Raw genomic sequence first — 23,358 nt, forward strand, 5'->3', positions numbered from 1 at the left:
TGAGGTCACTCATTAAAATCTTAATTGATTCTACAAACCTGGGTCCACTGCGTCTACCCCTCCACCTATTTGTATTTCTTCAAAGTTTCCTTGGAGGCCATTTCATCCCAGCATCAAATTTCCTTTACCTACTTCTGTGTTGCTAATTTTTATTCCATCTTCAGAACTGCTGGTTGATATGTCTTTAACATGATATAGATCAAGTGTCACCAATCACCATTGGTTACCCAATTACCAGGTTATATTCTACAACTTTTTTGTTTCTGTAAAGTTCCCTGCTGGAGAACATATGTGTGATAAAACAACATTTAGCATGTTACTTATTATGGGACGCTGTGGATGGAGGTTGTGTGGCAGGTAGTGGGCCAAGGTCATCTCCCAGGCATCCACAAATCGGACATTCACCCCTTTAAATATTGTCCTGAGTATTTTGTCACGTTGAATAGAAAACCAGTCACTGTTGGTCAGAGTCTCGTAGAGGGACAGCGCTTTGGGGTTCGCGGTCCTGATGATGACCAGCGTACCTGGAGCTCTGGTCAGCAGCCGCTCCACTGCCCTCCGTATGCTCAGCAGGCGCCGGATGTAGACCTCAACAGGGAAAGTGCTGAAGTGCGACCAAACTCCAATAACTATAGCCGTGTTTTCACCTCCAACCAAACCATCCAGTTCGTTGGCAATGTATCGTGCCTGACTGACCGGCAAGTTACCGAAACGGATGGGAGGAGCGTGGCAGCGGAACGTCACCAAGATGTTCTTAGCGTAATTCAAGGCCATAAAAGGTCCTGTCTGCGTTCGACTTTTCAGGTCAAACTTCTTTAGATCTGAAATCGTGAAAAAGAGCAGATTAGACTGTAACATGAACCAATTTCAGTTGTTACTAGACATTTCTATTGGGCGTCTACCTGGTGCTGCTGAGATTAAATATTCAAACCACTGCCTGATGGTGGAGTCTCCATACAGGTGGAGCACCTTGCCACTCAAACACTGGCTAATTGCAGAGTTGTTAGTAAGCTGGTGAACTGTGGTGCCATCTAGTGCTCGCCAAATCCCCTGGTAATAATAACCAGCAGGTTGAGCGCTCACACTTCCCCCTAAAGTCAGAAAGAAGGTTAAAAAGATTAGCCAAGAAGAAAATCAAGGCCAAAAACAGTATTTTTAAAGACTGTTTGTGTTATTGTATGTTTACACAATTAGACCAAATTTACCTGATGTGTTTGTGGGAACTGTTTCATTCAGAACTGGAAGAAAATAATTTTGAACATTTATTATTATTATTATTATTATTTCAGCTGAAGAGCTGAAAACTATTCTACAGTTGTTATGACTCATAATAAATACCTGTTTGTGGAAAATTAGGAAAAACACAAATATGTCACTATAATTACAGACAGAACAAGTTTGGTGAGCCGCAGGTCGAGACTCAAGTGGGAGCCTTCAGTCCCGACTAAAGATATCTAAGAACATCTTGCTACAAGGTAAACAGGTTAAACTCAAATCTAAATTTATCAAACACAATCAGCCAGAGAGTCGATTCCAAGTAGAGACAATTACATCATCAACATGTAAATGATAAAATAACAGATCATATAAGGTGCTATGAGAAAGCCATAATAATGTATCCAATGTAATAAATTCTTGTTTCCCGTCCTGTAATTTGTCAAGCAATCCATTGCTTTGTTGTAAACCTTTACCTTTTAGTTTGGGTAAAATAGTGATGTTTGAAGGCCCTGATGATTGAATTAAGACTTTCATGTTGACACCCCTACAGCACACAACAGAAAATGTGTTAAGCAACATCATGTACATCATGCATTTAATAACATATTTACTATTACCTCCAGTTAATTTGCAAAAAAAAAAAAGGATATTTTTTGCAAATAGCTGAGTTGAAATCTGGTACTAACATTACCTTTGAAATAGCTGGTCCTCCATTGGCTTTAGTTTCACACCGAATCCTCCAAATGAGTGAATGACTCTGTGTTCACATTTGAGTTTCTTTGGCTTGTAGCAGAACCAGGGCTCGCCGGTGCGGATGTCAGTGAAGTTGCAGAGCTTTTCGGGGGGCGCCTTGAGGCACACGTTACAAGCAGTAGCTTCAGTGACTGAGCCAGAGCGGAAGATGCCTTTTAAAGAAACTCTGCCAGGGTTCTGCTGGGTGATTCTGTCCAGCACAGTGACCGCCTCACTGGGATGGACCAGGGTCACCTTTTTGAAAAGAACCGGAAAAAAGCCTTATGAAATAAAATGAAGTATCTGCAATACTTGTAAAGTACAATCTTGTATTTTTGGTTTAGGTACGTAGAATTGTCCCTGTGATCTGTCAAAGGGACAGACACCCCAGCTCTCGCCCAACAGCCGCTGGAGAATATAGAATGCCACAAAGCCCCCCAAGTATAGTCTGCTTTATACGAAGGAAAGATACGTTTGTCCTCCTCAGGAGCTTCTCTTGTGGTTTATATCATTTCTTCCTATGTTCATGTTATTCCCTGTGATCCTAACATGTTGTAGGTTGGAAATAAAGTCATCTAAACATGAGATTGTCTGTTTCCTCTTATCACAAATCATTAAAAAGGTTCATTTAGTTGAGTTAGGATACGTTACTGGCTCACTTATTAAGAAATGTTTTAGTCTCACCTCAACATGTGCACTTCCTTCCCAGAGTAGAGAGAACACAGCAGTGTAAGAGCCATTGTGATGATCCAACACTCGCCCTGCAACGCCTGCAAAAAGAGTCGGGTTGTGCAGCCGAGCAAGCAGAACATCTCCCCCTGATGACTTGGGGCGGCCGTGGAAGTCGGTGATTTGTATCAGAACCTCCAGCTGATCCCCTACTCGCCAACCTCCACCGCCGTTTCTTGGCAGAATGGTGAAGGTGCTGTGAGCGGGACCACTGGTGTCATTCAGAGAGAAGTTAGACGGTAGGGAAGGTGTTTCAGGCCAGGCGATGGACTCCTTCAACTGTTCTACCTCCAGAGCGTCCTCTGGTAACACAGAGTGGTAGGAGCAGACGCTGGTTGGCTGAGGAGGCTCAGTGGGACGTTTTAATGTTGTGGTGTTTGGTGTCGGAGCCTTAGTGGTGGGGACGTTCATCTTTAACTAGAGAAAAGTTTAGAGATCAATCAAATTAAATAACACAAATCAATATTTAATACAAAATACAAGGGTGATAATCTTACCCTGATATTATCTTTGCTGTCTTTCTCAATCTATTTTATTCATAAGGCTAAATCCAATAACTGCACTACATGGATGGATGGACGATGGCTATATGGCCAAACCTTTACTGTATTATCAGTCCAGCATGATTCCTATGCAGATGGAGTAAATATTTTAAAGATGACAAATACTCACCTCTGATAATCTACAGGTTATGTGATCAGTGATGTTTTCACTGTAAAACATAACCCATAAAACAAGGCAAGCCAAGAACAGGAAGATCCACCCGTACTTCAGAGGAAAATGTTTTCTGGACATCTGGCCTCCCATGATGAGTGACAACTTGCCCTGCGTTAAAAGAGAAAATAAAAAGAAACGCTTATGAACTGATAGGAAATTCTTAGTTTTTCTCTTTTTTGAGGCTTCAGAATAAGCAAAAGAAGTTTTTCTGGGATAACATTTCCCTTCTTTAATAATGTTGTTTGCCCCAGAGTGCCAGTAGCATATGAAGTCACAGTCAGTTTAATTGAATACAGAAATAACCAACTCATCACAAGTTTCATTTCAGTGAATTAAAAAGAAAAAAATAATTCATTTAATTTTCATTTCATTTCAACTTCAACCACACATTGGATTTTCAAGTTTTAGATAAAAGGTAATCCATGAATGAGATTTATGACATTGATATACAAAAAAAGTTCAGATAAAGTTAAAAGCCATGTTTTTTGTGTGAACTTCTGTGCTATTTGTGAGCTAATCAAAATGGGAAACAAAACTCTTACATGTATTCTTAATCTATAACTTCCCTAATCCTCAATTAATCCTTAGTTACACATCTGATAGACTGAAAATGTACATTTTAGGCTGTTTAACACTTCATAAAGTATAAAGTAACCATGGTCACTGACAATGAGAACGTGGTTTTAAATCAGCGGTGGCCCAGAATAAGCGTTTACGTTTCTCACCACTGATCAGTCATGATCGTGGTGTGTGTGTGTGTGTGTGTGAGCCTGTGTCTGTGTTACTCTGCACTGAACAGAAGGTTTGTCTGAGAGTGAGTTACTGACTTCCCTGCAGCTCACACACCTGACTGCATTTATCTCCGTCAAACTGCTGGGAACTTAAGGAAACGTTGGGCGATCAGCTTTTGAGGAAGAGTCAACCACGTTGTGTCATATTTAAACGTTAACAGTTTTAATATTAATTTTTAATCTTTAAGACAAAGAAATATCAAATATAAAAATGTGGGAAATCAAACTTGGAAATAGTTGATTTTCTTCTTGTTTTTCTATAGAAGTAGCAAAATCTCTGACAGAAAAAAAATATTTGTCCATTTATTCAATTAGGAACAAAATTACCTAATTAAGATTATGACTAAAAAAAAAAAGAAAACAACCACAACCCCACACACAGAAATCCTGTCACTGCAGAGTCATTTCTGTCTTAGCTGTGTGAGGGGAATTTTTCTCCGGTGAAAATGATCTCAGCCCTGTTGACATGTGATGTTCAGAAAGTATTTTTAGTGCCAGCACAGCATCTGCACACCTCAAAATTTCAATGAGAGATTAAATGCATTAAAAACTTGACGTGTTTAATGCAAGAGGTGCATTAAACACGTTCGATTGGATTCCAGAACCGGACAAAAACAGCTCTGACGTCTGGCATGGTGATATTTTAACCGGTACTCTGGAAAAGTACTGTAGAAGAATTCATGCAAGACTTGAGTAAACATCGCTCAGGTTGGCATGCAAAGGGACCTGCCCCTTTTTTTAAATGTTTTCTTAATAACCAACAGACGGTGCGGTGCGTTCCGTGTGATGCTGGAGGGAGTTTTGGCAGTTTGTACGTTATGATTGGGTGTGTATGTCAGAATCTTCATCTGCAGTGTTTTTTTTTGTTTCTTTCTGCAAGGCTGAATTTGTTTCATGCTTAGGTCACGTCAGGACAAAATTCTTTCCTATTGTGTTCTGACAATGAATGACTGCAAATATATTTCATTTTTAACCATTAAATGCTGCATAAAACTGAATAAGACCTGAACCACAGAAGACTTTTTGACACATTTCTGCTTTATGTTTGGATTAATGTGTGTTTTCAAATGACTCTTTTGATTATACCGCTACAGTTGGTATCATTTCTTTTTAAGCTTTTTTCAGTCCCAGGTGTTAAAGATCAATTTTACTTCATGTGTTTCATAAATGACAGAAACAACAAAGCAGTTCAACCTGGGAGTAAATATTGAAGTAAAGGAGCCGGTTCGATTGTCTCTTTTCAGAAGCATTCAAACGTTGACGGGCAGTAAAGTGAAATATTTAAATCAAAAAAGATCACAAGCCAAAAGACAAACAGGTTATCTGACCATCATTGTTTTTTCTAACTATACAAAAGCAATTTTAAAAATAAAAGCTGTTAAATGCTTTTTTCTTATACACAACAAATTAAATAAAACTATCTGTTTTATACAAAGAGAGAATGAATATAATAATTTTATCATATGTTAAGTTAATTTTCTTCCATCTACCTTTTGGGTTTGGTTCTGTCGTCGCCTCCTTGGTCGTCTGTTCCTGCTCTCTTGGACGGCACAGCTCACACTTTTTTTATGCATCTGTAACGCCTCCATTTGTGCAAGCTTGTCATTGTGAACAGTGTCTCACCGTGGAATATCTCTGGGTGTAAAACGGCTGCTTGAGTCTTGATCTCTCTCGTTCAACGGTTTTATATTTACTAGAAAAAAACAGGGTTTTTTGATAATAAAAACGTTTACAGCCAAGTCGTGTTTGACACTAAATCAATACATTTGAATATTATTAGAAAGTTTTATTTCAGTAACTTCGTCAAATAGGTGTTAATCACACAAAGCTGTATTTTGAATTCTGTTATTTTGATGATTTACAATTTAGTAAAACACAACATTCAAGATTAGAATATTACAACAGGCTAACAAGAATATCTTGACTGATCCATAGATTTATTTATTTTTTTGACTAACCAATTAGTCAACAAAACAGACAAAAAAATTATTTATTTCATCTTAAATGTAAAATGCTACTTTTGTACAATTATGGCATAATTGCCTTTCTTGAGTCTGTCTACTACAGTTAGTGATTAATCCATTACTAGAGTAGCTATTAATAAACTTCAATAAGCATTCACGATTAATCCAATTAATCGTTTCAGCCCTGTTGATTTGTTTTGTTGCATTTATTCTCTTTTTCTAACAGGAAACATTAAATGATAGACTGATTTCAAAGTCATCTCGTTTCTTTGGGTGGAGCCGGTATCATAATTACACAATGGAATTCACAGGCGCCGTCATTGCGTGACTCTGTGGCTCAAGACTGATCAGTCTGCATGTTTACAGAGACTCTTCGTGGTTAGTGATGATACTAATTCTACGTGGCTCTGCAGAGTTGGCATTCAATAATGGAACGCGACACAAGAGGGAATTTCATTTTGCTGGGAACAAAAGAGGGGAGGGCTCAACATTACAATTTAATCAATTATAACCTGAACATGGCTTAGTACCTGTCATCTTGTGAAAGTTGGTCTGGCCACAATGCAAACTGGTTTGTGCATTTGAGTCATGCCACATTTTGCACTGTTAAGGTGCAGTGGTATAAGGTGAAGAGCTTTCTTTGAACGCTCTTTAAATGTTTTTGTCTGGACAATAACGTCTCCTGCAATTTGATGTTCAATTTCCCACTGTGGAAAGACAAGGAAACAACATTTCATTGATAATTTTATACATTTAAATTTCCTGTCAACTCAATGGAAAGAAATGATGAAAGGAGTTGCTATTCAATCCCCAAAACGGTTGTATTCGGTCCCCAGAACAGGAGGATGGACTGTTAGTAAGAGCAAAACAAACACACCAGATATAATTCCATTTAATTGTCAGGCCAATTTGGAGTCAATGTTAAAAATGTTGCAAAAAAGAAAATGCTAGTTAGGCATCTTAACTTTCCAGTGAATCAACCAGACTACTCAGAGCGTCATTTCATCAGAAGTTGATGCTGGATGTAATAAACGGGAAGCAGAAGTTGTAAACTAGGATGGACAACGCATCTAAAAGAAATGGACAGAGTCCTCCACCAAGCCTGAGGTTCAGATTTGGGAATTGATCAGAGGTTCGTGCCTCTGGTAAGGCTCAGACCCAGCAGTGGATGTGGCCGTCCAACATGTTGCCATCTGGAGGAAGTTATTTTGAACTATTCACTTTCCATCAGTCTTCAGTCTTTATACCAAAAAATAAATATTGGAGTACCATAGTCGACCAAGCTATACACAAACATTTTTTTGTTTGTTTTTTTTTACTGTTATTGCGTGACGAGACCAAAAGTAGCATAAAGGAGCTTCTTTGTAGAAAATGGGTGACGCAGGTTTATTTAGTTAATCCACGGCGTTAAGGTTCTAATTGATGTTGGATATTTGTTTCATATGGTGACACCACACTGAAAACAGGCTAGACTGGCCATCAGTGTCTGCAGGAATACTTTTCAGCAAGTTCCACTGTTTGTAGAAAACTATTGCGACCAACTCCACTGTACGGTGTCGTCCGCGGCGCTGACTAACTGCATCTCGTTGCTGTGGCACCCAGACTAAGATAATTATTTAAGTTGGGCTTTCTGCAGACAGATAGAAACCATTGTCTAACATGTTTTATTGTCTTCTTTTTTTTTATTGCATCAAAAACTATTTCTGATCAAAAGTCTCTCAAACGCTGACACAACCAGGTGTATCATGATGGAATCGTTTTCTGTGCTTTCATTTACATTCTGTTCTGAATGAGAATGCCAATTGACAGCCAATTACTATAATCCTGCCTACAATGTAACCATTCACATGAACTTGTCAGTCCAATCCTTGAACACACCTCACAAGAGACAAAAGACAAGAGAAAGAAAAAGAACGTGTGAGGCTTAAGCAACAAGCTAGGATCTGCCTCAGAGCATCAGCAACTCTCCGACAGGCTGACTTGTGTTGAGAAAATAAATTTAAAATAAGCTAGTTTTAAAACTTAACATGTCTTGATTCAAATGGCCTAACTGTGGTTTTGAAATTAGTAATGTATTCTGGCTCTTTGACCTTTAATTTACCTGTAGTTACAGCAGATGGTTTGCTAGGATCTTTTGAACTGCCTCTTGTCTGTGGGAAAACAATACAGTGGAAGTTGTAGCTTTTCACACTCATCTGTGAAAGGCCGTAAACACGGTAGGGGTTTAGGCTTCAGATAGAGGGTTAGAGATAGCTCCTGGTTGGAGGAGCAAAGATACGCCTTATTTGAATAAATTAAAGATAGGAATACGCCTTTTACTATAAAACTTTCTACACAGAAGTAACAAATCAGATTTGCCCTTGCAATTCTCCAAAGGTGTCTTTGCACGTCTTTGCTTTTCTTTCTTTCTTTCTTTTCCATTTATGTCAGGTTAATGAATGTATGTCTCCGTTGTTCTGCAGTTTCTGGTGTAAGTTTGTGCATTGTCTTACTTCTAAGTTTATGCATTGTCTTATATTGGATTAAACTCTGTAATTCTGTGATGTCAACACGCATTGTTGTTTTCCTTGTGCCTACACGTGGCCTGCCGAGAGGACCTGGGATCTAAAGGAAGAGAGAGAGGCAAACTTTTTTCCAAAGTTAACCTATTTTATATATTATTCTTCCTTAACACTTGGTCCGACTCAAAAGTTTTAGACCTTCAGACCTTCAAAGATTACAATGAATTTTGACATGTTTGTCGGATTTATTATTATTATTATTATTATTAATAATGAAGGATTAAAGTATCATGCACAGGACTGTTTGTCCAGATCAATCAATCCATTGGTCTTTTGATAAACAAGGGGAGCACAGAGTGTGTTACACAAGATAAAAACAGGAGGCAATGAAAAAGGAAGTAAGAAACACAGTAAGAATACAGTCAAAAATCCTCAGTATGGCTCTGAGCCGTCACTTGAGAGCGCATCATCAAAAAAAAAAAAATCTGTTTAGTCTTAAGAAAAAGAATTGTTGATGCTAACAAATCATGAGAATGATACACAAAGGAATGATACACAAAGTTGTCACTGCTGTTCCAAGTGAGAATAAGTTGAGTGAGAAATGTGAGCAAGAAAATGAAAGAGAGCCACAGAATAGAGGACGAGTCTGGCAGAGGCAGGAAGACAAAGATTTCTACAACTCCGGAAAGAAAACTAGTGAGAAACGTGTCCAAAGAAGAACTTAGAGTCTTGTTAGAGAACTGAAACAGTCTCTAGAGCCTTTTACATCAATTTATTTGACTTTGTCACATTGTTTTGACCTGATGCGTGATTAACAACAAGACTGTTCTATTATGTCTGTGTTAAAATAAGGTTACTGAAGATTGCCTTACTGTTGCATTTTATATATTCTGTCATATCTGTATGATATGTTGTTGCTGCTCTGGTTTGAAATTAGAGCAACATGTTACAGATGGTCTTGGTTTAATTTCCAGGATCCCATTTCATTTTGTCGTAGTTCATTCCTTATTCTACATTGGTTCCTGTTTTATTATCCAATATGTTCTTTTGTGTAAAAAAACAAAACAAAAACTGGTTATTTACAAAATTCAGCTATAAAGTTGGACTAGTTTAATAAACATTCAGTTTGGTGCTCCGATTCAACTAACGAATCTCAGTTTTGTTAATAATTTAACAATAAGTTATTGATTTCAAGTATGAATAATTAATTAAGCCAAACATTTGGATTCACAAAAGTAATTTTTAGGTGGTTTTGGACATTTCTTTTTTTTGAACATGACTTTACTTAAATTTGGGGATTAAGGCTCAGTCTAACTAACGTTCTCCTTTCTCGAGGCTCCATTCATATCATATATTTTATTCCTAAAACATGAACAAAACGTCACAAACGTATTTGCTACGTTTTGTGGCTGACTGCCTTGTCCTTCTCAGAGCATCAGTCATCGTTTGTTGAATAACACAGATGTTCGCTCAGCAAACCTGAGTTTTTCTGAATTGTTTATTTTTCTAACTCCGTCATTAAGTGAAGCACATTTCATGGAGTAATCACACTCAAACCAATGTTTTCAAGTCTTTATTCATATTAAATTTCTGCTTACAACTGATAAAAAAAACAAAAAAAAAACATGACATTTAGACCAATAAGAAAAACATTTTTCAGACAGAAATGTATGGCTTGGTGAAAGCATGCTAACAGGGATCACAGAAATGAATCGAATTTACACGATGGAATTTTCAGGCTCTTAACACTGAATGACTCGGAGAGCCTCCACTGGTCTGCCGGAGTGTGCCAAGTTGAGTAATGATGGTTATTATCAGTTGATCACAACAAACTGCCATGATAAGCTTGGAACACATCTCATGTCACGACACAGAGAGACCAGAACACACCTGCATCGTCTTTACCAGGAAGCAAGAGACGGAAAGGCTCAAAGTAAACGCTGCCAAATTATGATGGTTTACATTCATCTTGTCAAATCATTAAAGTTGTTTGTGCCAAAAAAAAAAGAAGAAAGAAACCGGTTTGTGCGTATGAATCAGACCCTTTTAAATACATGTACTGCATGTTTAAACAGTAATGTGACTCCTGTTCCATTTCCCCACTTTCCAGTTTGTAATGACATGTATGCTGATGTAGTCTTTCATCAATAGCGACGAGTTGGAACACACACATCTGAGAAAATGTTACCATTTTCATCCCAACCAGTTGAAATGTGACCCGTAACTCTGACAGGGAGCCCTATTGCTTTTCGAATGTTTATTTTTTCTTTTGTATCCACTGTCATCTTATCATCTTTCTCTGCTAAAACTGACAGCCTGCACCCCAAGACGATTGCAACTTTTATCCTGGTTAAGTGTCCACGCTGCGGCTCAGATGAGAAAATTTGGAGACGTTCTCCAATGTTGTGGCAAAAAACGTGCTTTAGCTTGTAACTTGAAACCCGGAGGCCCCATTGACAGAAGAGTCAGAGGCAGAGTTCCTCAGATTCTCCAGTGCCGCTGCTCATTGACCTCCAGCTCAGAGCCGTGTGGCGAATCTCCAAACTGTTGTGACTCGGCGCGGATCGCGGCCCACCTTTCACTCAACACGCTCTATTTGGAAGACCGTTCTCCTGGATGTGATCGCTCTATGAAGCCTCTCTTTTCGCTGACAACAGCAGCAACATGCATGTCAAGTGTAAAAGCCTCACCGCCAAGTTCTAAAAGCTCGATTCTAAACGCTGAGTCGTGGTTTTATAGGTTTAAAGCGCCATGACGCCAGCTCCCTCAGACAGACGCTCCATCGTTCTCTTACCAGTTTGGTAATCAGGCCTTGGTCTCTTCATGTTAGGATCTTGTGGTTCCAGTACTGATTGTTGGTTTCTTCTACAGAAAGATGTTTGCTTCCTTCTTGAAGAGCGAGCCTGTTGTAAAAAAAGCAATTAATCAACTGATCACACGATATATTAAAATGAGCTCGATAATTTCCATTGTGATGATTAATACAGTATTTTAACTCCCTTTACTGGGAAATCATAAACCATCTATGGGTTTGGTTATACGTGGTTTTTATTTCCTCTTCACTGTTGTTTTTGTTGCGTTTCTTTTTCTTTTTTAGATTTAAAATATCTTCCACTTCCAGTATGGACTGTTTTCTTTTTTTTTTGTTTGTTTTACAAAGTTAACCCAAATTGAGATGGCATCTTGGGCTTGAACAGCTTCACTTACAGGCCAACTCCTTTTCCCACAGTCCACACAACAACAGTCTGTTTCCAGCGTCTCATCAGGTCGATTTTTACAATCAGAGCGAATCCCCAGTGGGCCACGAGAAGCAGCTTCGTTGTCCATCGCTGTACAGGTTGTTCCAGAAACACGTTGCTGCAAAGGCTCAAAGGAAGAACAAAAATTAGATTAATTGCGTCAAAATTTTTAACTCGTTGAAATCCATGCTGGACCTTGTCGTTTGTTTCGTCATTGGATCATTGATCAGTCATGGCTACGTCCTCCAGTTAAGAAAACAGAGATTTATTCAATACATCTGAATATTTTTGGAGACTTTATTCATCCCATCCCTACGAGAAACACATTACATGAATTTAATTACACACAGGATTTACTTTTGCTAGCAAAAATTCTGCTTACAACTAAAAAGAACATGTTAAGACAGTTAAGATGATATGAATATTAATATATTACAGCTTCTTTAGACATCTGCTCTGTTTCTCCAACAACGGACTTTTAATAACAGGATGAACATCTCAACACAGCGACTCAAGCAGAGACTGTGGATCATGACTGCATTTCATTTCCCAGATATCTAACGAGAAAAAAACCTGAAGGTAATTATCAGCTACGCCTGCTCCGGTCCCTGTGTGATCTTCAGCCGAAAAAAGAAACAAAACCGGTTCCTGCAGCATAAAGAACGTCTGCCAAGTTAATGTCTGCCACATTCCAGGAAATCAAAGGATCAAAATGTGTTCGACTTCTGCCAGTATTATTTATGATGGACTTATACACCTTGTGACGGCAATAAATCACTCTTTTACAGTGATTTATAATTTTGACAGTACTACAATTTGTCTTCATATAGCTTCAACAGCTCAAGGTCAATAAAGTTTATAACAGGAATACATGCAGCAACTTAAACTGCCAGCTGTAGTTTTAAAACCAGCTGGATACTTGAGATTTTACTGTGTCTGGAGATGCTCCGTAAAGATTTCAAAGGAAATGTATTTATGTTTGTGGCTGCAACATGATAATTTATGGAAGAGTTCAAAATGTATGGAAACGTTTGCAGGCCATATGAGCTAAATGCAGATTTTTTTTTTCCAAGTGTTTGACATATTAAGATCTTTTTAAGGTTTTTTTTTATGCTGTAAATGAACTTGGCTTGCCATTACATCCATCAACAAAGGACTAAAAATAATAAGTACTTAAAACAAAGAAGGATGGGAGGAGGCAGGTGGAGGCATGAAAACAAAGTGTGAGCCGGACAGATCGAAGAGAGGAGGAGCAGAGGACGAAGACGGATGATGAGGGACAGTAAGAACAAGGTAAAGTGAAAACACTAATAAAAAATATATTTAAATTTTTTTTTCATTTTGTATTTCTTGTATTTCTCAGATTTGGTGTCTAATTAGATCATAGCTAATAATTGTGAGTGAAAAGTGAGCATTTGTGATCTGCTGCAGTCAGAGAATGTGTTCAGCATCACTTAGCAGCTGCAAGTGATTTCTGCTTTAAAAGTTTCAAAATATATTTAAATAAATAAATCAAAGTCAATCATTAATGGAGCCTGTTGTGTCCAGTCCAATTCAAACACTCAGAACAGTTTACCTCTGTCCGAGCACAAAGTCCATGTTGTGTATTTTCTGATGACGATGTTTCTCTTCAAATTCGAATTCAAGTTGAAATGTAGACTCGCTCCCCTTTGTTAGAAATATATTCTAAGTTTAAAACCAGATTTAATCTTAAACTCACATTGAGTGATAAATGTACTGTCCACAAAAATATATTGCAAGAACATTGTGTTTATATACGTTCACATTATCCTGATTAGACATGTATAAGTTATGCATGTGTTTGTATGGAAATAGTGTGTTAGAAAGTGTGTGTATGTGCATAGTCATCGTTCCATATCTGATTAACCAGTAGAACTACCTTTAGCGATAATCACTTTATCTTCTTGTTGTCAGTAAGTTACCACTCCAGCAGAATGAAGTGGAACCATGTTTGGATATTCTTCTCTCTATTTTTGTTTGTTTCCTTGTGGGACTTTCTGTTACATCGTTAAACAAAAACCTCCAACACGGTTTTTCCACTGGATTGAAAACAATGAAAGAGCCCAGCTGGAGATAAAAGTTACGTTTGTCGTCTTCTGTGAGCAGAGAGAGAAGAGGTTACTAACAGGTCACCAAAATCTGATGCAGATCCGAAGGCGAGCTCGATATGTGACCCGATTCTGCAACCCAAAGGACTTCATTCACGTTTGCCACGTTGTCCACTAAATGTGTGAAGGGCTTCTTTTGAAGGCTGGTTAGAAAAAGACATTTTTACAGGAAACACAACCATCACATTTTGAAGTCTTGTTGTATTACAATCAGTTTTGTTAGAAAAGATTTATACCCATTAGAATCAATTTTGCTAAGTCAGATTGATGCTAAATATGAATTTTAATCTTATTTTATTTATTCTCAAAAAGGAAGGAGAAAATAAAAAAGAAATATTCTGTGAACTGGCTGGATCCTACTCATCCTGTGCAGCACATAAGACTGGAAATAAAAGCCTTTTCCTCTCCCTGATCTGTTCACTTTAATCGATTCCAACCTGGAGTAGGAAAGGTCAAATCTGAATCAGTTAAGTTGTGAAAGAGTACTTTAGCTCTCTCTCCATAAATCAATATTTAAAATAAAATGCCTTTCACAGTGCAGCAGGTGTAACCTGCCTGCACCTTTGACTTGTGACCAAAAGCAGCTGCTTCCAGCTGCTGCCTGATACTCTGTACTTTTTCAAATGAGCTCCTGCACGTTTTCATCATAGTTAGGTGCGAAAAATTAACACACTGTTAAAATATATATATATAATTTTTCTCTCTTTTTTAGATGTTTTGTCTGGATGGGTTGTACTCACTTTGTCCCTTTAGCAAAATCAGCAGCAGAGAAATAAAAGAGCAGAAAACTTTGTGCCTTTTGTCAGAGAAGAATGTTTCTGAACAACAGCGTTTTATTCATGACGTCAAATTTTAATTGTTATTGTGCAGAAACAACAAAATTACTTTCAATGCGACCCATCAGAAGAAAACGATGAACAGATGGACGCCTGAGGCTGCGGCCGTCAAAGACTCGTCTGACAAACACGGCTCAAAAAAACAAAGAGCAACCAGTTGAAAGTTTTTTTTGCTCCTTTAAAAAGTAAAGGTTATTCAGATTTATAAACAGTCACTGAATTATTTTAATATAAATATTTTAAGTGACTTTTGATTTGACAAACAATTTAACTGCTCTTAAAATGACTCATCTTACTGTGTTTTGTTTCCTTCTTTAATTGGGATGAAAGTTTTCAACTGGAGCCACACACTCAAAACAACTGGCTTGGCAGATTCATTACCACACATTATTTTATTTTCTACATTATTCATCTTTGTTTAATAAATGAGAACAATATTGTGTATGTTGTGCACTTTGGGTTAATTTTACATTCTTTTAGAAGCTGCTAAGCACCAGATCATTGTTTTAAACCCAACATGGAGACCAGTTGAAAGAAGGTGTGGTTTTATTATTCATGACCGAACCTGAATTGTGTTTCACCTTATTTGCTCTAGCTCATAGAGATCACAAAATAAAACTATTTGATTTAAAAAAAAAAAAAAAAAGTTCAATGTAAAGACCTGATTTAAAAAATTCAGGGACAAAGTGACAACAGAGGACATCCCAGAGTCTCCACTGCTGTTATTAAATGCTACCTACACACCAACCAGTTGCTAAGAAGCCTGAGAGGAAAAGAAACAACAACAAAAACATTTTTCTTCATTCTACAAGTGAACACATGAGGACTTCATCAAACCTTCGTGGGATTTGACTGGACCTCCAACATTGGGGTTTTTTCCGTCACCCTGCGCTGGTCGGGGAATAATCTGAAGATCGGAACACATTCCTGGTGCCAAACTGTAGCTGTTTGCTTCGAGAGCGACTCATTCCTCCTTGGACACCTCCCATCAAAGTCAAACTTGTTCAGTCTCTTTCTAATTGTGTAGACATGTTAACATCAACAGTTAAAAACCCGTCTAAGTCGCTTAACAGGCTCTTAAGTTGCTACGGTCTCCTTCCTGAAAACCTTAGACAGCTGTTTGGTTTTCATTATGGTGTTTATTCCCACTTCAACACATAATACACATATTACTAAATTTCTTGGGTTCATATATAGGGACTCACTTCTTTGATAGATTTCCAACGTGGAACTGTTTCTGTAAATACAAAACTCTGATACTTTGCTACAACCCTGTTCTTGATCCTGCCTGTGATTCTCCAACATCCCCTCAGCTGCTTTAAGCCCATCTGTAATTTGTTGCCTTTTACATCCTCATCCTCTGATTGGTTGAACTGCCCAAACGCCTTTTCCTCATTCACCTTCACATCTGTGTGATTCTTAACATTTTCCACATGTTAAGATCTTTAAAAACAGATTCTAGGAAAAGTGCCGTGTCAGAGAGGAGCTGGAAATGTCATGGTGGTGTTTTTTTTCTTTTGTTTTGTTTTTTTCTCCTGACAGAAAAGATTATGTATTTTATTTTATGAATTCAACAATCTTGTTTTTGTCTTTACCAATGGTTCAATCTTCTTTCTGTTTTTTTTTGTTTGTCTTTTTTTAGGAATGGAAAAAAAAAAAATCTAATATCAGTTTGAATTTTTTTTTATAGAACTGAATATTCAACTGGGTGTCCTAAATTTTTTATGGATTTACAGAGTATTTTTTGTATAGTTGAGAAATGCTACGTTTTTCTTTTGTTTGTTTTGTGTTTTTTTTTTTTTGTAGAGTGCTATTATACTTACTATTTTAGTTATAATTACCATAAAAAAGTCAGATTTTGCTGCTAAAGACTTGCAACCCAATACTTAATACTTTATTGTATTAAGTATTAAGTATCTTAAGTATTAAGATTTTAGTCAAAACGGCGTTTTGACTAAGATCGGAAAGATTAGAGTCCCAGTTGACGGCGTTTCAACTAAAAACCTAGATGTTGGAGTCTTTGTCAAACAGTGTTTTTGACTAAAGTCCCAGAGGGTTAGAGCTCCAGTTAAACATCAGTCAAACGATATTTAACCGATTTCCTAAAAGGGATGTGGGTTTTAATGTTTTTAATGTTTTTATCTTTTTTTTTAAATCTTTTTCAAAATGTCTTTCTCTCTCTCACAGTTTTTTTCAATGTCACATGCTGTTTTTATTTTAATTATGTGAAGCACTTTGAAATGCCTTGCTGCTGAAATGTGCTATACAAATAAAATTTGATTGATTGATTGATCCCAAGGTGGGACAGTCCACTTGTTGCAGCACCTTACACAAAAAAAGTGAAGCAAAATGAATGACTGATACTCTGTACTTTTCCAAAAAGTACAGAGTATCAGTCTGTACTTGTCATTCGCTAAGTTGGCAATATTATTATTTTTTGTACTTACATAGTACAATAAGTGTGAAGACCACGTATATATCACTGTATATATGTATCATAGTGCTAATACAAGTTTTAAAAATATTAAACAAGCTGTGTGTTTTTTTAATGGATGCCAGTCCATGTATTTTTGATTTGCTTGATGCATTTTTTTTTTTTTTTTTTTTGTTTTTACACAGAATATAATCCAGTCATCCTTGATAATGAGAGCCCGGATCTGTCTGAACCGTTTCACTCCGAAGCACGGCGCCATCGCTCTGGTCTTGGCTGTGTTTGCTGTGAGCTTCATGCTCTACTATGTGAACGTCTTCTATGAGAAAAGTCCTACATCAACAGAGGTGAGTATTTGTCATTTTTAAACTTATCCTCCATCCTTCCAAGCTGGTCAAAAAAGCTGTTTTGATTGAGACAAAATTTTGGCAGGTTATTTATTTGTTGACCAAAACAAAAATCTTACTCATTTGGGTTAAAAAAATTATATCCTATACTTTGTTCCTACAACCTGTGAAGTTGCAAAAAAAAAAAAAAACTATTCTATATAAATCAGTTTAATAACAAAAAAAAATGTCTTTTAGGATATAAACATCTTGTGGATGCTCACTTTATGCCTCTTCAGAAAGAGCACAGCAGAATTAGTGTTCCAGCTTTTCTTTAAGATGTCATTTCCACTGTGTTCTGCTTTTGACATTAATATAATAATGTCAAATCCATAATATATAATGTTAATATTGAATTTTGACTTTTCCTTAACATTTTGACTTTCCTTGAATCAAATTTTCACCTTATTCTTTATCGTCTGATGTTTTGGGAATAACTTTTTTTTCTCCAGGTTAGCCTATTATCTGAATTCTACTATATACTGAGAAAACATTTGACTTTTAAAGGAGACAATAATCAGTTCTGTGAAAAAAAAAATTACCAGGCACAAATAATTTTATTGCTACCAATTCAATACATCCATCTGTTACATGGTAAATTGCAAAGTACATCATGAACAAGTCGCCAGCATGTCGCCGGGCAACACAAACAAAAACAGTTCACACGCAATTTCTCCAAAGGGAGATTTAGGCAAGCTGATTAGCCAAACATGCATGACTAAACACGCCCCAGGTCAAACTGATCCAGAACATTATTGGTGTACCTCAGAAACAAACATAACAGGAGGATTAAATAATTGAAGTTTTTGGATCCTCAAGTGAGAAGTTCCTGCAGTCGATTTCATAATCCATAGGAGCTCCAAACATAAAAAAATCCCAAAAAACTATTCAATAATTTGTAAAGAAACAGTGTGTGTGTGTCTGATACTCAGTCTGTTTGATCTCCAAATTTTCCCCCTAGCCAGAGAAAAAAATCCCCATCGCTGTGGCCTCGGCATATTCCACCGCGACTCCGATACGTCTCACGAAGCCTCCGAAGTCCACCAGCGTCTGCTCCTTCCATTCAGTATTACCTCAAGACAATCTTGAGTTAAACCTGTTGAGCAGCTCCATTGCATGGCCTGAAACACCACCTTTACTGTCCAACTTCTTTCTGAATGACACCAGTGATCCCGCCCACAGCACCTTCACCATTCTCCCACGTAAAGACGGTGGAAGTTGGCATATTGGCGACCAGCTGGAGGTTTTGATAAAAATGAACGACTTCCTCGGTCGCCCCAAGAAATCTGGCGGAGACGTCCTGTTTGCTCGGCTGCACAACCCAAATGTTCGTGCAGGCGTGGCGGGGCGAGTGTCGGATCATGGCGATGGTTCCTACACCACTGTGTTCCCTTTGCTCTGGGAAGGAAGAGCTCAAGTTGAAGTAAGACCGTCACTTTTCTTGTTCATTGCAGATGTGATTGACGTCAATTAAGGTTTCCTCTGCCACTGCCCAGAGCTTCTTGAGAATATTACAGCATATGTGGCAGATACCAGATCCCATTTCACAAGACTCTTGTTGATAATTATTGTTCCTTGTCCCAAAAGGTGACTCTCGTCCACCCCAGTGAGGCGGTCACGGTCCTGCGAAAACTGAACCTGGAGCAGCCAGACAGAATATACTTTCAAAGCATCTTTCGCTCAGGCCGGGTTTCCGAGACTACCACATGTAATGTGTGTCTCAAAACGCCCAAGGAAAAGTTGTGCAACTTCACAGACCCCTACACAGGCGAGCCCTGGTTCTGCTACAAGCCAAAGATACTCAATTGTGACTCTCGGCTCACCCACGCCAAAGGAGGTTTCAATAAAAAACTGACACGAATGGAGGAGAAACTCTTCCAAAGGTAAAATGTAATAATTTATACTCAACCTTCTTTGGTGTGTAAAAGTATAAGTGGATGTGTTTGCATAATGTCCCAAAAAGATCATGTCCAAATCCAGGAGGTTTAGTCATGTTTGTTTTTAAACTTCACATACCTTAAAGTCATGCAAATACACAGGCAGGTGTGTCTGTAGATCCAGATATTGGACAGACTTTTGGAGTACCGTGGTGTCATTACCTGTGCTCTTTAAAATTGCTGAAAGCATTTAATGCTTCTTATGTTTTTGTAAACCTTTCAATTTGAACTAATTTTCTTTCACATAATCTAAACCAGGGAATAATTGATGTGATTTAATGTCAAACTGCGAACGATGTTGGGTTCAGATCTGTTTTCAACTGTATCAGTGTCAGGAATTAGGACAGAGAAGCTAGACACTAACTGCATTCCTAGTCAGTGTCTAGATATAGTTAGCGTTCCCGCTGACTACATCTAGGAAGGTAGGAAAGACATGACTTGTTTCATCAATCAAATTTGCTTTGCTGTAGTGGAGTCAACATGAAAGTGTCAATTCCGGCATCAGGACTCTCCAACATCACCATCTCACCAAAACTTCAAGGTACAACCCACTTTCTACCTGTTACTCCATCATGTTGTGTTGTATGATTAATAAGTCAGAACACAATCTTCAAATTTGATGTAATTTTCTCTATTTTTTCAATAACTTTTTAAAATGCCATTTCATGAGGATTTTTGTACATGACTGTTTTTGTGTAAACTCCATTCTTGTCTTACAGAGGAAACCAATCAGAATATAAAGACCAAGCCTGCTGGTTACTACTACCAGGGTGTATGGCGAGCACTGGACGGGACCAGGGTCCTCCAGTTCAACACGTCCACAGCAGTCAGTCAGTGTCTGAAAGGCAAGGTGCTCCACCTGTATGGAGACTCCACCATCAGGCAGTGGTTTGAATATCTAACAGAATCATTACCAGGTAGATGTCCAGAAGAAATGTGTGCCAACAGATTGTTTTGTTTTGCCTCCCCTCTTATTTGTTTCTCTCTGTTATAGTTTCAGGTCTCAAGAAGTTTGACCTGAAAACTCCAAAGCAAAATGGACCATTCCTGGCGTTAGACCCTGAAAACAACATCTTAGTGACGTTCCGCTGCCACGGTCCTCCCATCCGTTTTGGCACCATGCCTGCCAATCAAGCGCGTTACATCGCCAGTGAACTGGACAGTGTGATTGGAGGCAAAGACACTGTTGTAGTTATTGGAGTTTGGTCTCACTTCAGCACTTTCCCTATTGAGGTCTACATCCGACGTCTGCTGAGCATACGGAGGGCAGTGGTGCGGCTGTTGACCAAAGCGCCGGGTACAGTGGTCATCATCAGGACCGCAAACCCCAAAGCGCTGACAGTTTACGAGACTCTGACAAACAGTGACTGGTATTCCTTACAGCGTGATAAGGTCCTCAGGGAAATATTTAAAGGGGTCAATGTCCAACTGGTGGATGCCTGGGAGATGACTATTGCGCACCACCTGCCACACAGCCTCCACCCACAATTTCCTATTATAAAGAATATGATAGATGTTATCTTGTCCCACACATGCCCTGCTGCTGGTAGCTCTGAAGGGGAAACAAAGCTTTAGAAATGGTTTGGGGTGGGTGTTCTGGTGCAATCTCTACCAAAAATTTAACTGTTAGCTGTTGGTTTGTCGTGAGAAATTATTTTTCTAAAATTCTATGTTCGGCTAACACGGCATTTCAGAAAAAGAAATCTTACTTTCAGTAAAACACGGTGGTGGTAGTGTGATGATCTGGTGCTGCTTCAGGGCCTGGTGAACTTGTTAACTCATGGAACCATAGTTCTGCTCCTTAGGTGAACATTCTGAAGGCAACAGTCTAGCCATCAATGCAGCATCATCACCTCAAGAGTATTTCTGTTTTGCATCAGGGAAATCGATTAATAAAAGACCAGCAACTCCATCTCTGAAAGACTTAAAACCATTGAGGATAGTTCATCTGAGGCGCAAAAACAATGATTGTTTTGATGAAAACCAATGATTTGGAACTCGGATCCACCTAAAAACCTCGGTCTCGGTCCGGCTGAAGTGAACTCTGATGCGGTTGGAAGGCAGTGACAATGCAAACTTTAATAACGCAAGAATTTTACAGAATCTCAGAGGTTTCTGCAACATAGTCTGCTACAGGTATTTCAGAGAAAGGCTAAGACTATCTATAGTTACTCTTTAAAAAATAACTTGAACAATAAACAATCATGTCATCCATCATATAAAACATATATGCATCAAACAATTGTTGCTCTTTCTTTGGGATGTGTGTGTGTGTGTGTGTGTGTGTGTGTGCGTGTGTGTGTGTGTGTGTGTGTGTGTGTGTGTGTGTGTGTGTGTGTCCATTTGTTTGTAATACCTTGTGGGGACGATTTTCCTAACATATACTATGTTGTGGGGACCAATTGCTCCTTGTGGGAGCAATTAGTCCCCACAAGGGGAAACCCAGTTTTTGGGTCAGGGGTCAGAGTTAGGGCTAAGGTATGAATTGAGTTTTGGTTAGGGTTAGGGTTAGGTATGTGATGGTTAGGGTTAGGAAAAGGGTAAAGGTAAGGATTAGGCTGTAGAAATGAATGGAAGTCAATGGAAAGTCCCCACAAAGATAGCAACACAAACGTGTGTGTGTGTGTGTGTGTGTGTGTGTGTCATAGTGTTTGGAGTATGTTAACATAGAAAGTCCTTACAAGCAAAAATCTGAATTTTCAATAAAACACTCCTGCAGTATGTTGAATAAAATTTACTCTTATCACAGTTCTTCCCTCCGTGGTAATTTGAACAAGTTCAAAAGCCCTCATTGGATAAGCAGCATAAAACATGAACAATGTACAGCAGAGTGTGACCCGTATCAGAACCAGTTAACCATTTGACATGAGCAGAAACATGCCTGTCTACCCTGCTTCACCCATTCTGTATCACTCAGAATCTCTTTGCTCTTCCTGCTGGCAGAACAATGTGTTTGTCATGCTTGGATATGCTTGTGGTATTTATGTATTTTTCTCATTATTCCTAAGAGAAGGATCAGAAAGCGCTTCATGAGCCTCTGTTCACATTAGAACAGATTAAAGAGAAAACTACAGACCCGTTCAATAAACTGGAGCATTGTCGAAAAGCCCCATTTATTTCAGGAACTTTATCTCTAAAATCTACATTATATAGATTAACCACACAGGTTTGAAAGCATTGATGATGAAAACATGGCATTTAAAATTAGAATATTACATCAAAACAATTAAACAGCTTAAAGAAAAGTATGTTTAATATCTTTTTACAGGTTGTTTTTTCCAAGAGGTACTCTTAATCTGATGAACACACACACACGTACGCACACACACACACACGCAGACACACACACACACATTCTAATTTATTAAATATAACTGAAGTTATATAAAGGTGTATGTGGTATCCATTTTACAGTCATATTCAATTAAACTGAATGTTACTGTAAAGCTTATATATAGTTTAGTATTTCAGTAACTCAGGCCACCAAGTAAAATCCATTGTATTTGTTGATTTGACAGAAACTGTTGAGTCAGAGTTTTGGGGTTTTGTGTGGGGTTTCCATTTCCTTCCACCTGTTCAGTTTCTATACCAGATGGAGCCTTGGAGCTGCTGTCACCAGAGGGCGGATCTGTTAATTATCATGCACACCTGTATCTGTGTGTGATAATCTGTCATTTTCCTGGCTTTAAGAGGAGTGAGACGTCATCCCTTTGTCACCTGGGTGTTCACACAGTTTGCCTTATCTGTG

The 23,358-nt window shown here is 38.2% G+C and overlaps 2 protein-coding genes and 1 long non-coding RNA gene across 3 annotated transcripts; 1 reads left to right on the top strand and 2 right to left on the bottom strand.

Moving 5' to 3' along the window:
* Nucleotides 1–118: 118 nt before the first annotated feature.
* On the bottom strand, nt 119–6,019 carry LOC106903703 (NXPE family member 3-like). The gene is made up of 8 exons (XM_088003535.1): nt 5,678–6,019; nt 3,352–3,504; nt 2,635–3,096; nt 1,910–2,205; nt 1,692–1,762; nt 1,206–1,238; nt 903–1,091; nt 119–821 (listed from the first exon to the last, which is right to left on the bottom strand). The coding sequence occupies exons 1-8, from the start codon at nt 5,774–5,776 to the stop codon at nt 247–249; spliced, it is 1,878 nt and encodes a 625-aa protein (XP_087859661.1). The 5' UTR covers nt 5,777–6,019; the 3' UTR covers nt 119–246.
* A 4,193-nt stretch (nt 6,020–10,212) lies between these two features.
* LOC148152468 (uncharacterized) lies at nt 10,213–12,500 on the bottom strand. Its single transcript, XR_015762234.1, has 2 exons — nt 11,860–12,500; nt 10,213–11,555 (listed from the first exon to the last, which is right to left on the bottom strand). It is a non-coding gene; the product is annotated as an uncharacterized LOC148152468 (long non-coding RNA).
* A 582-nt stretch (nt 12,501–13,082) lies between these two features.
* LOC106908246 (NXPE family member 3-like) lies at nt 13,083–21,852 on the top strand. Its single transcript, XM_088003536.1, has 7 exons — nt 13,083–13,184; nt 17,476–17,634; nt 18,635–19,096; nt 19,261–19,556; nt 20,081–20,151; nt 20,330–20,527; nt 20,605–21,852. Exons 1-7 carry the CDS (start codon nt 13,161–13,163, stop codon nt 21,183–21,185), a joined length of 1,791 nt encoding a protein of 596 aa, XP_087859662.1. The 5' UTR covers nt 13,083–13,160; the 3' UTR covers nt 21,186–21,852.
* The last annotated feature ends 1,506 nt before the right edge of the window (nt 21,853–23,358 follow it).

Source organism: Poecilia mexicana, unplaced genomic scaffold, assembly GCF_051168715.1.
Source record: "Poecilia mexicana isolate PSO_F unplaced genomic scaffold, ASM5116871v1 scaffold_23, whole genome shotgun sequence".
Lineage (NCBI taxonomy): Eukaryota > Metazoa > Chordata > Actinopteri > Cyprinodontiformes > Poeciliidae > Poecilia > Poecilia mexicana.

Excerpts from the sequence above, each read along its gene's own strand:
- LOC106908246 (XM_088003536.1), top strand. The coding sequence starts at position 13,161 with ATGATGAGGGACAGTAAGAACAAG. Across the intron at positions 17,635-18,634 it reads AAAGTCCTACATCAACAGAG|CCAGAGAAAAAAATCCCCAT; the intron begins GTGAGTATTTGT and ends TTTTCCCCCTAG. Across the intron at positions 19,557-20,080 it reads GAGGAGAAACTCTTCCAAAG|TGGAGTCAACATGAAAGTGT; the intron begins GTAAAATGTAAT and ends GCTTTGCTGTAG.
- LOC106903703 (XM_088003535.1), bottom strand. The coding sequence starts at position 5,776 with ATGGAGGCGTTACAGATGCATAAAAAAAGTGTGAGCTGTGCCGTCCAA. Across the intron at positions 2,206-2,634 it reads AAGGAAGTGCACATGTTGAG|GTGACCCTGGTCCATCCCAG; the intron begins GTGAGACTAAAA and ends CTTTTCAAAAAG. Across the intron at positions 822-902 it reads TTTAATCTCAGCAGCACCAG|ATCTAAAGAAGTTTGACCTG; the intron begins GTAGACGCCCAA and ends TCACGATTTCAG.